Below are 17561 nucleotides of genomic sequence, written 5' to 3'. Positions count from 1 at the left end.
TTGTAAAACACACATTTCCTACAGAAAGATTTCTGTATGAGGCACTTAAGATAGATCCATGCAAAACTCCCCAGTTTCAGTCCATTTGACTCTTATAGTGCTGGAAAAAAATAATTAGATGAGGTAACTTGCTGTCTTGACGTTGAACTATGATGATTTATGCTGGCTTACATCTAGACAATAACTGACCTGGCCTTTCTGAAATGGCTGGTTTTGATCATGTTGATTTGATTCTTCCAGCCTATGTTCTTCCTGGAACTTTTTATTCAAACATGAATTAAATTCTGAAATAGAATTGCAAAGAAGGTTTTGAGTTTAACTGCATTTTATAGCTTAAGTCTGCAAATGAGCACCGGTTCCTATAAAAACTGAATGGTGGTCTGTGCAAATGCTTAATGGAGCTTAATGACTTTTTGAGCAACTCTGCTTCAAAGTTTTAACAGGTCTGTTCTGATCTCATTTACATTAGTGAATAGCCAAGGCGGTTACTAGAGTAAACCATGATCAAGCTGCTGTATCTTAGATCAGAATTAGAGCCAAAATCCTGATGAATCTGGAAGTAAAGGAGTACAGGTTTGATTGCAAACACTTAGAATTGCTGTATGCTAACAACATTCATATTGCTTTTTTTAGTTTGATGTATATTTTGTTTTGGATTTTTTTTTGCTTGTTTGTTATCCTTTTTCCACTGACTTTCATTAATATTTATCGTCTACTCTCAGCAGCAGCTGTTTGATGAGCTGCTACTTACAAAAGAGCAAGTACAGAGGGAAATACAGTTTGGTATACAATTGAACTCCAATTTGGTTTCAGTAAAGAAAACAACTGTAAAATCAATGTGATGACATTTCTTTATTCTTTTTCCACTTTGTAGAACCCAGGAGTTGATTTTGGAGATGTTTCTGAAAGAATAGCTCTACGACAGAGACTGCAGTGCCGGAGTTTTAAGTGGTACTTGGAGAACGTCTATCCTGAAATGAGGGTTTATAATAATACAGTCACTTATGGAGAGGTACTGTATGTCTTTGAAAATACATCATGGCTGCATTACAAAAATTCTTTCATCTTAGTGGTGGGTATCAGGATGTACAGAGCAATTTCAAGTCAGCATGGTAGTAGCAACACAAATGCTCTCACCTACTTTTAATCAACGCTGTGAAGTGTGGCTTTGAGAAGCATTGTCCCTCTCATTGGGGTGTATCAGATGAAATCATTCTCACTGACAATGATGTGCAACCTCCTTGGCTTTCATTTTAAAATAGAGAAGCTCTGAGAAGATGAAGTTGAGGTCATTTTTTCCCAAATAGGATGCCACAGACATTAACAAAACATCAGCAGTCAAGAGAGCTGAAATAATTAGTGCTGATAAGAACAGTTGAATTTACTGAATTATTTTTAGGTAAAGAAACCCATTTTGGGTTTTGCCAAACTTACTTGAAGGATTTTATTCACTTCATTAATTCATTTCTGCAAATCCTCCTTGTTGGGGATAAAAAAAAAAAAAACAAAAACGTCCTTGTTCAGATGTTGAGGTTACCATTTGGCAAGTCTTTATCATAAAAAGGCATTAGAGAAAAACAATTCTGCTGCTTTGTGCTCAGAATCTGTATTTTCATTTCCACCTGTGCATCAGTAATAAGTAAGACCCTAGAACACCTACTCTGAGATAGCTGAATGGACAGGTTAGTTAACCCAATAAAATGATGAATCCAAATGTGTCAGAAATGTGTAGACATTTTGGTTCATCTCAACATTCTGGATCATTTCTTTCTCTTCTGTTAAACAATCAAAACTCCCGTGTATGCTTGATCCCAGTCCTTAAAGAAGTCATATTTGCTTTCTGTATTTTTTAGGTCTATAATAGTCTGTAAGACGAGGATTGCTATAGGTTACATCTCTGAACTGGGGCAAAGTTTTAGGACCTCTCCTGTTGCATAATGTTTTTAAGATTCTGTTTTAATTGTCTGCCTGAACTACAATTAAATCCAAACATAATAAATTTTCACACAAGACAACTAAATGGACATTCCTCCTTTCTGTTCTAGTTGATTGACTTCATATAAAAATAAGTCAGGCACTTCAGATATTGATATAAAGTGCAAGTTTTATTGCATCCTAATATAACTATCCCTGGCAGTAACCAAGGAAAGACATTTAGTAAATTCAACAGGGGCTATTAGTAACTGTCAGCTCTGAAAATGCTGTTAACTGAGAAGCACATTGGCAGTACTGCCAATGTTGTGTCAATTATACCAGACGGTTAGAAAGCTGGGCTCTAAAAAGAAGTTTGTTTCTGTTGAGTGGTTGCATAACAAAGTTCTTGAGTCAAACAGGAAGTTCAGCGATGCAGGTATGTAATTCATTAAAATGTATAATAAAATGGAGCCATACAAGCTTTTTATCTAGTATAAACTGGCATACTTTCCTTCCTGTCTTACTTGGCCATAATGGAAAAAAAAAGCAGACGCTTCATCCTAAATTATATCAAGCTTGTTATTAAATATTTTCTCTTATGGCTATTTTTCCGGAGGAAAAGGTTTCTGAATTTTAAAGAGTTTAAGGAAAATAGATGCATTGAGTAGACATGAAACAGAATGAAACAATAGTAAAAATATATTTCCTGGTGACTCAATTCACATTTTAAAAGCTGTCATAAAGCTGTCTTCATGTTCTTTAGCCTCTATAGTACCTGAGTCATAAAATAAACCTCCTGAAATTTAACTGCTAGTGAACCCCCTTATCCCATCAGATTGCCTGTTATGTTCATACGCTATAATATAAAGGATTATTTACTGATTTTTCTGACACTTCATGCAGCAACTATTTCTGTGTTATGACGGTGGCCAAATTGCTCACAGTCTAAACTAAAACTGACCTGTTGACTGTTCCAAAATGTGCATCTAAATAACTTCTTGTTTAAGAGACCTGTAAAATTTTTGTGTCCAAAATGTGTGTAATACTTCTAGCCTGAAGAGGAAGAGAGGCTTGTAATTTCATGAGAGCTCCAACACAGTTTTATAGACTTGTCTTCTTGTCTGGGAAGATGCATGAATTTGTGACTTGGTTGGTTCACTGAACCCAATCCGTAAATATACTGAACGCACTCCAGTGCTGCTTATGCTTGCTGTATCCTTTCACAGTAATGTACGTAATTTCTGTACGTGACAAGGTACTATAGTCTCAATTCAAATAAAATTGTTTCATGTTTTTTTTTTTTATATACAAAATACAAGCAAGTAAAAGTGTGCAACAGCCAACACAGTCCTGGGTAGTTCCTGTGCTGTTTGGTGAAGTCACGTTTCCAGCATATAGCGTCAAAATTTATTTCTACGCTAGGGTAATTTGGAGCAAAATTTGGCCTGTGTTTCTTAGTGTGAATTTTATGGGGTCTTGACCCTTGAGTGATTGATGAAAATAAAACTCTGACCCAAGTTAATAATTTTATAAAGACAGCAGGTCAACCAAATAATCTGTCTTTTCTGGGAGCAACTGCACTATTGGAGTCCTGACATATACGGAGAATAAGAACATGTTTCTCAGAGAAAATGAGAATGATTTTATCTGTTACTCGTGTCAGTAGTTGTACTGCAACTAAGTGATGGCTAGATTGGACTTGCAGCTTACAGAATAATATCTAATACAACTGTTTTCCTTCTGATTTGGTTATAGGTGCGTAACAGCAAAGCTAGTGGCTACTGCTTAGATCAGGGAGCTGAAGAGGATGACAAAGCAATCCTTTATCCATGCCACGGAATGTCCTCTCAGGTAAACAATTAAAGCCCTGTAATTAATGGGAAACCTGTAACTTCAAGAAAATTTCAGTTTGGCAGTATACCTCTGTGTTGCAAAGAAAAATATTTAGCCTTACTGTAGTGTTTTTAGGTTCCCTTTCCCGGGTAGTTCAACATGGGAAGCTATACATTAAAGATGCTAATAAAGAAAACAGAAGAATCATGATAATTTGTTTTAGTAATGAGGAGATCCACTGACAATTAACAAATTCAGACAGTCTGAGCGAGCACCCCTTCTCATTATGACTTGACTTATTCTAGGAATAGTACCTCTTTATATTCACTGTTGATTGGTCCAGTAGGTTCCTGACAGAAGTTCTTTAGCAAGATGCTGACACGTTTCCCTGACTAGGCAGAAAGTTAAGCACATATTTAACATCAACTTTGAAGGGAACTGAGAATATGCTTTTAAGTCAATATTTCTCTTAAATGGAACACTTCCTTTTTTGTCAGTCGCTGGACATATTATTTTCTTACAGATGTCTGGTGATTGCAAAAGGACATCTCTTCTTTCCATGCTTTATAGTGATGTTATTTTTTTTTCTTTTTTTTCCAATACTAGTGGGATATTATTTAGATCTAGGACTTGAGCTTCTTCTGAAATGTAATTCTGGTTTCATTTGAAGTAACATCTGAATCAAAGCTACATTAATGAACGTTCTCATGCATAAATAAACTCTGACCTTATCACAGATTTAACAATTATCTGAAGTTCACCCATACGTATATTGGTTTGGAGTCCTAGCTCATACATCACCATGGAGGCATAACAGGAGTTGTGAAATATAAATATTACCTATTGTCCTTAATTGCAAGCTGGTGAAGAGTCAAACCTCATTAGAGCAAAATGGTTAGACAGTAATTCCTACTGACAAAATGTCCACCCTTAGCAGAATCATTATGGGACACTTGCCTGATGCTTTCATAGCAAAGACAGAAAGAACAGCCTATGAGTAAGGTAACAAAATTGTGTTGCTTAATTAGATGTAAATGAGTTTTCCAAGAAGACTCTAGTTAGAGATGTCAAAGCACTCAGAGAGCTCAGTCTCTTGCTCCATTCTAATTCTGACCAGAAGGCTGCAAATTTAAGTCTTTCTCAAAAGTCCCTTTGCAACATCTAATCATCTATTATCCTGCTAGCATTGAGAGGAATAATGAAATAGATTATTCTGACTAATTCATTTTGCAACTTAAGTGCTTAACCTGCTAGTTTACCTCCATGTCTCCTGTTTTATAGAATATGTTTTGACTTCCAGAAGAAGAAAGTAGATGAGGGCATAAAAGGTACTGTGAATTTATTTGAAAGGACGTATGATGTGTTCAGCTTCTCCTGACTCATTCTTAAAATCTGGGGGCCTAAAGTAGCTCACCTCTCAGAAAACATCTAGCGTTGACCAACTTCTTTCATCCCTTTCCAGATGGCTTTCAGCTCGCTTCAGGAAAAGCTTAATGAACAGATTATTTTCCTTTCAGTAAGAAGCAATTACATTGCCTAGTAAATGATGCCTTTGGAATTTGGGACCCCTAGAGTAGACACTAGGCAGCTCTCCTCGGGTTTAAATAACAATACACAAGGTATGTGTATTTTGGAGTGTGTTCTCCAAAAATTTTGAAGTCGGGTAGCGACCAATTAAATCTCTTCTGGCTCGCTTCTGCTACTGGTCTCCGGTATATCCTATCAATTTGAAATTTCCAAAAGAACCTGAATGCTGTTTTTAGGCTTGAAATTACAGCCATGAGCTAGAGCCCTCCTGTACTTGCATCTTATAAAAGCACAGAAAGTCACTCTTCCCAAATCCTTCAAGGTATTCCCTGCATGTAAGAATTATAAAAGTATGGGGAAGGCAAGAAGTTATTCTACCAAATCATCCTGCAGCACTTTCAATTTCCTTTTTTTTTTAAATAAAATTAAAAACAAAGTTTTCACTCTGTAAGAAACACCAGGCAGAAGGCAAAGGTGATGTTAGATAAAACAGTTGAGTATTTCACAGACAAGTATAGGTTGGAGTCACTCAGATGCAGCCAAGTTAATTAATGATTACACAGCTGGAAAAGTTCTATCATCTCACCACAATTTACAAAATTAATTCAGTACAAAAACCACAGCTGCACAAACCCTAATCAAGGATATTCAAGCATATAGCATGAAAGGTGTTGACAGCAAGCTTTTTAATATATTAAATAAACATTTTTTAAGCCCCTTTCATAATCAGCCTGGGTGAGCATAGTTGTCTGTTATGTTTAACTTTCAATTTCAGACATTTTTCATCACAAGTATAGGGCATACGAGACCCCTGCTGCATTGAGATTTGGGTTAGTTGTACGTGCCTAGAGAATATAAATGAATAGAAATGTGGCACTCGTTTTCACCAGTTTAAGTGCTTGATGTGTTCTACTGGTTTGAAAACTGCCCACTATTCACATACAGTCTTGTTTTTAATACTCTTCAATTCTGACAAGCAAATAAGCAGGGATTTTAGTATGCCCATGAAACCAACAGAAGTCAGTCAAGTGTATAGAAAAAGCTGGGTTAGGCATAAGAGTACTGTTCATTCTGTGATATGATGCTCTTTTCTTCTGCTTCTTACCCTTCTGTTTTCCTTGCATACTGCACACCTCTGAATGGTGTTGTCCTGCAATATGAGTGAAAAAGAAAACCATTCCAGTTACTGCTCCATGAACAAAATGCCCTTCTCTATGTATATTCCTGAGATCAAGTTTTTACCGCCATAAATCACATCTTTTCAACTGAAATCAGCTTTTAAATTACTTTACTCAGACTGGAATAACTCCTTTATGGATATCGTTGAATGTGCTTAGCCTGAGTTTACATCAGTTTAGCTTCTTGAATTTGATTCGTGTTAAATTGGCGTAAGCCAAGTTAGGAATATCCAAACAAGGTTTTTCATCCGTCTCAGTTTATTTCAAAACTCACTTTACAGAGAAGTAGTGTCAGTTTTATATGTGTTCATGGGATCTGAAATTTGAGTCAAATCCCTTTTGGGGAAAAAAGCATTTGCAAATGCTGCTGGGAGGGCAATGGGAAACACCATCCATAGCCAGGGAAATATTCAGGAAAAAAAAGGAGTATGTTGGGAGTCTTGAAGCACCTTGTTTCTGCATGTGGCTTGGATATACAATCATCTGTAATAGCCATTGGGTCTATAGCTCTGTACAATACCCTTTTATTTTAAAAACAGCTTAAAGAAATTAAAAAAAAAGAGCAACCCCCAAAGTTGGAATCTGTTGTTCTGGAAGCTTCTTATGCTGGTTATAGCACACACGCAGGGTTTTGAACCATCTGAGAGTAGTTATACAGCCTCGGTGGAAGTATTCACTGTCTCAGAGTCTGTCTTGAACGCTGTGATGTGGAGCTGATTATACGGTAGGTGAAAGAAGAGAACTTTACAAAATGGCAGCCGGGGACGGAAGGGCCGGTGAGCGGCCTCCTTCTCCGCCCTCCTCTCCTCCCTCTCACACCCAGAGAAAGCGGAGGCACGGCAGCCCTGGGAGCGAGAACTCCCCCGGCGCCGAGATCAAGCAGAAAGAAGGGAGATCTCCATGTTCGGCTTCCCGGAGCTCGCAGCTACACAAACAGATGGAATAAAAGGACATGAAAGGCCTCGCTGAAGCTGTTGCCTGAGGGCAGGTATTTAACGCGTTAGTCGGTAGAGCTGTGGTTTTCCAGAGTTGCAGGCTGGAGAGCACGTCCGATCGCTTACAGCAGGGTGGATGAGACGGAAATTTCTTCACTTACAGGGAGCAGTGGATGACATTCCCTAACAAACCTGTGTGTTTGGTAGCTGTTTTCCTTGTGATCTGCTTGTCTTGTGCTGACAAGTGTTCTGGACGTTTAGGATAGTTCAGACTCCGATATAGCTCACTCTTTCAATTTGTGTCATCCTCCAGCTCACCTTAACCTGCAGGGCTGAAAGATTGTTCAAAGATTTCCTTTTGCTTGGAGAACAGGAGTGAGAGAGAGGGGTTAAGTTCAACGTGGAAAGCTACTGCATCCATCCGTGCATTTCCTACAAAGTTACCTGTTGATTTGTACTTTTTTTTCACTTGACTGGAAATCAGCAGGGATGAATTCTTTGAAGTCAGATCTTTCAATTAAAAATTGACATTTACCTATCAGATTGATGCTCCTGGAGGATCACCTTCCGTAGGCATCACTGCTTACTGGTTTTTAATCGGATATGCTGGCTTTGGTAAACAAGTTTTGACACCTCTTCCGTTCTGTTCAGATTTCAGAAAATTGAAAGAAAAAATATCCCACAGGGATAGAATCAGGATTAGAACTTGGAGTATTTAACACAGCACTTGGTTTCAGTGTCATCTTTGTGGATCCTTCAGTTCTTCTGAGGTAAAAGAGAAAAAGGAAGCTAAGATCCATCCTCACGTGAGGCATAAAAAAGCATTTCTGTTCTGTAGCTTGCAACGTGTGGAAATGTAGAGGAATGTGTGGAAATGTAAGGCTCTCAGCTCATCGAGATTTGCACTCAATGATTTTTTTTTTTAAATGGGATTGGATATCCCTTAATAAAGGAGACTTTGCCATTTTGTCTTGGCAGACTAGCAATGGATTGGGCATGATGCATCATGCCCACAGCTCTAATGCAAATGCAGAGGTTGTTATTTCTTTTTCAATATGGTAGTGGCTCTTGAGATTGAATTTAAACACAGCAGGTGTAATTTTCACTATTTCATTGACTCCGTATCCCAGTTCCTGTTTTCCAGACTACAGTAATAAGCGACTTACTTTAATGCTTATTTTATTTGCACAGTTTATATTGTCTCTATGAAGTGATGATATCAAGTCTTTGGAGGGTGGCATTATTAATCATATAATAGTATTTTGAACCTTAATTTCAGGTCTGATTTTGCAGAAACACACCCTAAAACTTTACTACGTAATGTGGTTTGAAATGAGATAATGGTTTGCATGGGGTTTTTTAGAATTTTATTTTATTTTAGGATGATGGTAAGTTTTTACGACTGTTGGAACTCTCAGAAGAAAGTACAGATTCAGGAAAACTATGTCCATGATAGTCTGTTTGTTTTATCATTGTACAGATATCAGTTTCCTGCACAAAGCCATCTTTTATTCTACTGAGCTGTCACACAACTGCCACTTTCTTAGAAGTGGAAGACACGCTAGTTTCTGCTTTGACAGGCTTCTTTATAACACTGCCTTTCCCAAGCGTGTGGCTACTGTGATGCGGAGCACATCCAGTTCTGGCTGCTGAGATTCTAAGGACAAAGAATGTTTTACACCACTTTAATATCTGTATAGAAAATGTTGCTCGTTCTAAACCAGAGAAGGAAAACCGATCTGACAGAGCAGGTAGCTTGTTATAAATGGTGGTTCTGATTATGTAGATGAGGCAAAGCCAACGAGGTTGCTAGCAGGTATTTTTAGACCTGGAGATGTATAATAAAGATGGCAAGATGAACACATTTCCTAGCGAGTGTAATTTTCAGCCATGCCTGCAGTTCATTTGAACTCTGCTGAGTACTCAGTGGATATTAGAAGCGTGATGTACACAGGCAGGTTTTACTTAAAAGCAAGTCCATTTGTCAGAGCCAGCAGTCCATTTGTATTTCGAATCACTTTGCTTGCTTGAGCTTCTTTTACATGTCCCCAGTATCCTTATGGAGAAGGGAGAAGAAAAAGGAAGTATTAGAGAGTATAGACAGTGCCTCGACTAATGACATTGTGCATGCCAAGATTCCTCCTGTGGTTATCCCTCTGCTTTCTCTGATGCAGGCTCTGTCCTAACTCTGCACCTCCCAGGGCTGCTCTGAACACAAGCAGCAGGTGGGGAAAATGAACACGTACTCGGTATGTGTCAAAGGGCAGCTGGTCTGGGACTGAGTAGACAGTGCCCTTCTTACAACCAGAAAGACATGATTATTCACAGCATGGTTCTTGTGAGGTCAATAAGGATGGGTGTAGAAAGCTAGGTTCTAATTCAAGGGTTTTTGATTGACTCTTTATGATATCTCATGCACTGGTCAGCGGCGTCTCTTAAATGGCAGGCATTTCTGACCTGCCTTCCCTTTCTCATTAAGTAATTCCAGCCATGTAAGAGCCGTAAGAGAAGATGGACAGTGAATTTCCTGGGTGATAATTGCATTTCTTCAGTGGCTCGGATCTTCACCCTGCAGCACCCTGCCTCACACCACACCAGCCATGTAGCTGACTCTGTTTTGCAGTCTTTTGGGTGCTGCACTTGACTACTTCTAGGGTAAGAAGAGCCAAACATCATGCTGGTGGAATGACTCTGGATTTAAACACAGAAGCAAGAAGTAGCTACCTCAGACTGATTGGAGGGGCATTCTACTGCAATATGCCTGCACTAAACAGAGCCCTTCTGAATGTGTCTTAGGGGGGCAGTTCTCCATAGATAAGGAAAACGAGGAGAAATGTTGCATTTCTGGTGCTGTGAATGACTTGAGGCAGGTGAAATGATCGCTTAAAATGGAAGAAAGGTAACAATTACGCTCCCTTTGTAAAAATTAACACCACCAATTGTGTTGTACATGTTAAACTAATAATGCCTGCTAAAACTTTTTTATTAAAAAATAAATAAATGCTCCAAAATAATAAATGGCTGTCACCTGAAGCATATATCCAGCCAGTAGCATATATCACCTCACTAAATTTCAGAATAGTTAAGGCTCACGCAAAACTGAAATATCAGAATGTGATTCTTTATTATGTAGGCCTGAAGGATATTTCAGCAAATTTATTTCCCTCATTATTTCTTTTTTTTCCCCTTGTATTTTTGGATACTGGATTTTTTCAGTAACATTTATTTACAAAACCTAATTAGGGCTGTTGCTATCAATAGCCTCTAACAGAGCTCTTAAGACCAACCCGCACGGCAAATTGACATTGTGTCCTTGCTGCATCAATTCCTGCTGAGTGGGTATGATCTGCATATTGATTACTTCTTTTTCTTGATTGCCCTTCTGCCCGAAATATTGGGTGGGGAGCATGAGTGTGAAAGCAGGGAATACTGCGTCCTACTACAGGTTTTTCCGAAAAGGCCCCATGGGTGCCAGGACAGCCGCCTGGCAGCAGGACAGCGGTGCTCGGGCAGGAGGTGGCAGCGGGCTCTGCGTCCCGGAGCCGGGGCGTGGGGCCGGGATGAATGCCTCTCCTCCTTTCTCTTCCCCAGCTGGTCCGCTACAGCTCGGAAGGCGTCCTGCAGCTGGGGCCGCTGGGCTCCACGGCCTTTCTGCCTGACTCCAAATGCCTCGTCGACGACGGGAAGGGCAGGACGCCGACCCTGAAGAAGTGCGAAGACGTCCTGAGGCCAGCACAGAGGTTCTGGGATTTCACGCAGGTACAGAAGAGCTCGGGGAGCCATGCAGAGAGGAGCTGGGGAGAAATAGTGGCTTGGAGGATGCTGAATGAAGAACAAGGAGGTTTTTAGAGGGATGTTCTAGGATTCCCCCTCACACACTTTTTCTAAGAATTCTCTGATTTGCTTCCTAGGAATCCCCACTTACGACTTCTAGAAATAGTCTGATATGCTTTCCAGGCATTCCTCCCACCGTGTGTTTTCCGCAAGTTTTCTTATATTATCTCTAGATAGTTTGGGGTGTGCTTTATAGGAATATCCCCTTATCCTTTTTATTAATCCTCCCCTTTACTCTTTCAGGGACACACATATACACCCTTTGCAATCTGTAAGAATTTCTTGTTACGCTGTTGAGGAATTTTCTGATGTGTTTTGTAGGACTCCCTCACCCCCCACATCTTTATTTTTTCTAGGAAATTTCAGTTATGCTTTTTAGGAGTCCCCAGGATGCTCCCTTGGAATACTCTAGATTTCTCCAGTAATTTTGAAGAACATGCTTTTTGTCTTTCAGTTTTTGTCTAGGAGTTCTTAGTTCTAGAACTTTTCTAGGATTTTTCTAGCATCTTTCCAGGAATTTTGAGCTCTATAGCTTTCAATTAATTTGTAACACTTTCAAAGGAAATCCAGGATTTCCTATATTTCAGGGTCTGCAGGCATTCTCTTATGCTTTTTAGAGATTTTCTAGTGATTTTTTGGAAATTTTCTAGGAATTCCTAAATCTAGAATTTTCAATGAATTTTTTTTTAGCACTTTGAATTATTTAGTTCTTCTTAGGCATTTCTGTTGCTTTCAAGAGACTTTTATCATTTGCTATGTGAAGAATTTTCCAGGCATTTTATAGTGCTGTCTATGAATTTACAGATCTAGCACTTTTTTTTCTCCTAGTCTCTGTTTTGTTGTGGTTTTATTCCTTCTTCTAACCCTTCTTTTCTTTCTTTCAGAATGGTCCAATCATCAGCAGAGACACTGGCCGTTGTCTAGAAGTGGAAATGTCAAAGGATGCAAATTTTGGGCTCAGATTAGTTGTGCAAAGGTGCTCGGGGCAAAAATGGATGATTAGAAACTGGATAAAACACGGCCGACATTGACTGCCGGGGCTGAGAAGCTGCCTCTCCTGCCGTTGCCCATTGCTCAGTGTGCCATATCTTACAAGGCATTTGTCTTAAAGCAAAACAGTTTGAACAGGACTTGGATCTAGGGAGTCCCCCATAGTTGGGCATTCAAAGGAAGGGGAAAAAAAATAAGAAAAAATACATAAAAGCAAACGCATACATGCCCTATTTGACTATTCCTTGCTCCGGTAGGTGACCTGGGAAGCTTAAAAAGAGTTTTCTATTGATTTGGAAATCTTTGGAAGAACAGAAAACCACGGAAAAGTGTTTTCCTTAAGCTCTCCTAGGAGAATTATTAGCCAGATGTTTCCATGAGTTGAAAGGAGAGATCCCAATACTGCCTCAAAAAGACAGTTCTCCGATGGGTAGCTTTTTAGCTTTAAGTTATTGACTGGTGCACAACTCCTATGGTGAATAATCATGTGCCTTTTTTATTGTACTTCGTATAAAAGGGAACTGGAAAAAAACCTACCTTTTCAGCATGTCTGGTTCATTGTACTAAAAAGACGACCTGTAAATAACACTGGAAAACATAATATAATATATGATACATTTCAAGGTTGATTGTTTAGGAGTTTCTATTTCTAGGAGGAGACTGTTCTGCATATGTTTACAGGTGGTTCTCAACCTTTGAGCTGCTAAAACAGCATTTTAGAGACCTCTTCGATAGACACAGGTAAATGTTGAATAAGTAAAATAACCACATGCTCCATTATATTGCCACATTTTACATTTCTTGGCTGTAAAGGCATCACAATATAGCACTTGCGTATTTAACTCTTTGAGGCAGCAAATGTCCAAGTAGATTGATGGATTTCTAGGGGCCTTTGTTGGCCCAAAAGCCCCGAATGTAAGTGCAGGGCTCCCGTCCTGCAGTGCTGTGCCTGCAGGTGCACTTTGTCTTGCTCCAGCAACTGTCTGGGAGCTGGGGGTGGAGGGTGCTGGATGCTCGTTACTTCTGAAAATAAGGCGACTTAGGTGCCAGCTGTGGAACATAGCAACTTGAAGCTTCCATTTTGTAACCTATCCTGTGAAAATGTCAAATGTGAGCAAACGCGCTTTGTGAGCACCATCTAGACAAATTTCCTGAACAAACCAATGAAGTATTTGAAAAATAAAAGCCTAGCGCTATGAGAAGAAATTAGAGCAAGAGAGAACTAGGCAGCATATATAAGTAATGTTATTCTGAAATATAGATACTTTACTGTAGTCAACCTGGTGACAGCACCCTTGTGAACCCAAATTTAATAACGTTTCCAGTGGTTCATGCAGTGGCTGTGCACAGGTAGCAGGACAATGGCAAAGCCTTATCCAAAAGGCCGTCAAAGTTGATGACCAGTGTCAAGGTCAGCAATCTTTGGGTGGGGGTCCATGGCAAACAGCTTTTCATTGCAGAAAATTCAGTCATACTGAAGGAGAGACAGGGACAGTACCTCGTACTGTTTAATATTTTATAGTACTTTTTAAAAGGTTTGGCTTTGTTTTACTGAGCCAGAAAAAAATAGGTAATTGCAGACGCTACAGTACCATGAATCTTAGTGATCTGTTTCTTGAAGAGCTTTTGCCATTCCTATTTCAAGGCATGCTGAACAGAATAAAATGGAAACAAAGATAATTTTTGGGTTGTCCCTGGAATTGTGCCCATTTTCAGTGCCCAGGACAAAGCATTTTAATGTGGCCATGGTGGAACTGAGGGTCGGTCCTGGCACGCTTCGAGCCAGAGGTTGTGCACTGCAAAAATCTTGCAAGAACCAGGCTTTCGGTATAAGAAGGAAAGCAGATCTCTGTGGTAGTTAAATGGCTCTGAGATTTACAGAATAATGTACAATAATTCAAATAACCCTTAAAGGTGAGGTTGGTTTTCTCTGTGATTGTCAGGTTTTTTTTAAGACTTACTGGAACAATTTCTTATATTTAAGAAATAGAGCTGTTGGGTTCTTTTTACTTTGGTCTTTATCTGTCTGAACCACTGCTTTGACCGTGGAATTAACATGGTAAATCTGCATGTGAGAGGGTCTTAAATATTCTCTCATAAAAGGACTAATAATAAAAAAAGCCTTGGCTATTATCTGTTTTAACCAAAGTCTACAGGTCTCTTTTCATTATTTTATCCTTAGAATAATCTGAAGTCCTGCTTAATGTTGTTTGAAATTTTTAGTCGTTTCCCACAGTGCAGCAGTCCAGATAATCTGAAAAGTATTTAATATAATGTAATATGCCTTGTAGAGGAAATTCTGATGAGAACAGGGTTTTCAGTGGATATTTTGTTTAAGAGTTTATAGAATTAAATACTAGGTCCTAGGACAGAACAGTAGAAGGCAAGAAGAGTATCAGGTCTTGTACACTGCTGTCATAGGCAAACATGTCAGATCATAGTTTTGTAAGCATGTCAAGATCCCTTTAAAAGGAGTTTGAGTCCTGAATGGGAAAAAAAAAAAAACAAAACAAAAACAAACAAAAAACCTCTATCTCCTTTGAGAGCGATAAACTATCTTCTAAGCTGACTTTATTCTTGGCTTGATTACAGTCATTTGTTCCTCACACAAAATTGTCCACTAGCTTTAGCAGTTTACTGGTTCTTGAGGCACCACCTCCAATGCAGAGCAGCTAAGAGAAGGAAGAGGAAGGAAGAGTTTAATAAATAAATAAATAAATATGTGATTGAGGCATTGAAGGACTTGGTGGATTCCACTAGAATTACATAAAGATCTATGTTGTGCTCATCCATGAGGCATGAAAACTCTTCAGGACTGTTCCACATCCCAAAAAAAAGGTAAACTCTGGTTCCATGGAAATGTTTTAACACAAAAATATGAAGACTAAAGCAGTTCTTCATGCACGCTCTGGAAGTGTTGAACCATCTCTGTCAGTTTAATGAACAATTTGGAGCTTGGCATGTCTCAAAATCAGGCATTCGCAGTCCTTTGGAAACTGTTTACATCTCTTATCATCAGCCTGGTCCTTTTCAAAAGCTGTGTTACTGTGTTTTAGTAGATGGAAACCTCACTTGCTGTATGACAAGGGGCATAATCTATCTGACATAGGACGGCTGAAATTTTAAGTATTTAAGCCATAGCTAATAAGGTTTAATGAAATAGCACCAGCCCTAATCTGTTCTTACACAGCATGTAATTCCTTCAGTATCCAGCATTCAATTGACATGATTCATTTAAGAGCCATACCAGAGCCCATTATGGCCTATGGTAGGACCCAGTGAATTCCATTTTAAGAACTTAAAAATTGCAGTTCAGGGAGAGACAGATGTATTATTATTCAGTTAAGACACAAATACCTTTGGGTTATTAGTTAGTTAGTTTGCTTATTTTGTGGAAGCCTTGGGGAGGAAGAACAACCGTCAGAATTCCCTCAATTGAAAATTGTTCTAGCAATTATGTGCCATTTTTAAGATGGTATTGCAAATTAGTGGAACTGGCTAACAAGATGCGTAGAAACCAAGAAAGGATCACATCTTCACACATCTCTAAATATGGATGCCACCAAAATAAACTTAATATTTTCTCAGGAAGGAATCACAAACTTATCCAATTTTGTATTCCTTCATGAAGAATATTGTGTATACCTCCACTATTGTGTATACCTCCAAACCTTATTTTGAAAAAAAAACTTTTTTTTTTTTCTGGTGACATTAGTGGACTTAAGGTGACAGCTGTAATTACTGGTTGCATGGAAAATAAATTAATTGGCCATGATCTACTGAAGCATGCGCATCATGTATTTATATCTTCCTGCGTGGTAACAAAGATATTCATGAAACAATGATGCACTGAGTATATTCTCCTAGACCTGGAGTGTGCTTACCTGATGAACTAAGGGAACTCAAGGAGTAAATACTGAAATTATATTGCTAGTAATTCTCAGTGAATTTGGCACAAAGCACATCAATATTTACATCTAAACAAATGTCATAAATTAGCTTCAGGTTCTTACTTAACTGTCTCCCTGTTTTACTCTGATAACTGTTGAAAATATCTTAAAACCCTTATGATTACTGATAACTGTTGAAAATATCTTGAAAATCCTTATGCCATGTAAAGATTTTAGCTGTCTCTACAATGTCCCCACCATGTATGGCGTTTGAAAGAGATTTACAATGACCTCTCTAATAATGGATTTTAGAAGGGTTTCACAAAATACTATAAATAACTTATAAATTTCTTATTTCTTAAGTAAAAATACTTATAAATTTCCCAGTGAAGCAATACATGCCAACCTGATTTTGAAGAACAGAATTTCTGAATCAAGAGCATACTTCAAAGACTCGTAGAAGCACTTAATACTCTTCACAGAGTTGCAATTTTCTATTGGCCATCAGAAAGCGTTGCCCAGTTTTTAAACTCTTTGTAATAAGTTTAATTAAAAAAATAATAATGCAGTAATCGGAAGGCAAGTTGTGATTGCAAATAATTTTTCGTTACATGGCACATCATCAAATCAATTTGTATTTACACTTGAAAAGTTAATAAATTACTATGCATTTTACTGCTGACATGAGCTGCATTTTTTATTATTGTACATTTGGGCACCTTGTATTAAAATTCAAAGTTGTCACACAACTAGAAAAAAAAAAAGCTAGACAAGCAAATAATATATGAATGTTTTGAAATGTAAATTGCATGTAATCTGTTCTAAAAGGTAGTTAGCCCGTTCCTAAGACAAGCACAGCATGCTGCTCAGCAGATTGTGAGCTGTTTGAAAGGGGACGAGCTCTGTGCATGTATCTCTATACGCTCATTACAGACTTGGCCTCTGAAAATGCACGTCCAAAATGAGACTGATAATGTTACAGGCTATGACTGCATTATAACTGCTAGACCTCAGGGAAGGCTTGTCTTGCAATTCCAGTATAAAGACATACTAAGATAATGCTTGCAGGTACCAATCCACACGGTAATACAAGCTATGTTCATATATGTTCCCTTGGGAGCAGTAAGTGCTCCACAGGAAGCATTCATTTAAAAATCTCCATTAAAAAATTCTGACCTTCCAATCAACATTCCTGATCTCTTTGAACTGTGGGGAAAAACAAGCTACTGAACCACAGAGGAAGCTGGTGATGAAAGTGTTCTCTTGCTAGGAATTTTTTATTGGAGCTGCGTTTTGATAATTGATACCTCTTCAAGCACGATTGATCTGTCAATGTTGTGTTACTGTTCTAAAGAACACTCCCACAGCCAAAGAAATGGAACAATTTATACTTCCCAAATCACCTAGGTTAGTGAAGGGCAGAAGGACTCATCCCACACCCTGTAACTGGGCCTGTATCA

The 17561-nt window shown here is 38.6% G+C and overlaps 1 protein-coding gene across 15 annotated transcripts in view; it reads left to right on the top strand.

Annotated features, from left to right (window-relative positions):
- GALNT9 (polypeptide N-acetylgalactosaminyltransferase 9) overlaps positions 1 to 14354 on the top strand; it is a 586151-nt gene extending 571797 nt beyond the window's left edge. For 14 of the 15 annotated variants that reach the window (XM_066979038.1, XM_066979037.1, XM_066979045.1 and 11 more), the window contains 4 exons: positions 875 to 1012; positions 3670 to 3765; positions 10979 to 11146; positions 12106 to 14354. In XM_066979038.1, the coding sequence (XP_066835139.1) occupies positions 875 to 1012; positions 3670 to 3765; positions 10979 to 11146; positions 12106 to 12252 (549 nt within the window). In that variant the 3' untranslated portion in view covers positions 12253 to 14354. Of the gene's footprint in view, positions 1 to 874; positions 1013 to 3669; positions 3766 to 5028; positions 5651 to 10978; positions 11147 to 12105 lie in introns of those variants that run through there. The other variant, XM_066979047.1, reaches the window with a different exon arrangement.
- The last annotated feature ends 3207 nt before the right edge of the window (positions 14355 to 17561 follow it).

This window comes from Anser cygnoides, chromosome 17, assembly GCF_040182565.1.
Source record: "Anser cygnoides isolate HZ-2024a breed goose chromosome 17, Taihu_goose_T2T_genome, whole genome shotgun sequence".
In the NCBI taxonomy this organism is placed as follows: domain Eukaryota; kingdom Metazoa; phylum Chordata; class Aves; order Anseriformes; family Anatidae; genus Anser; species Anser cygnoides.
Note: the sequence above shows the minus strand (reverse complement) of the source record. Positions and strands in the feature narration are given on the sequence as shown.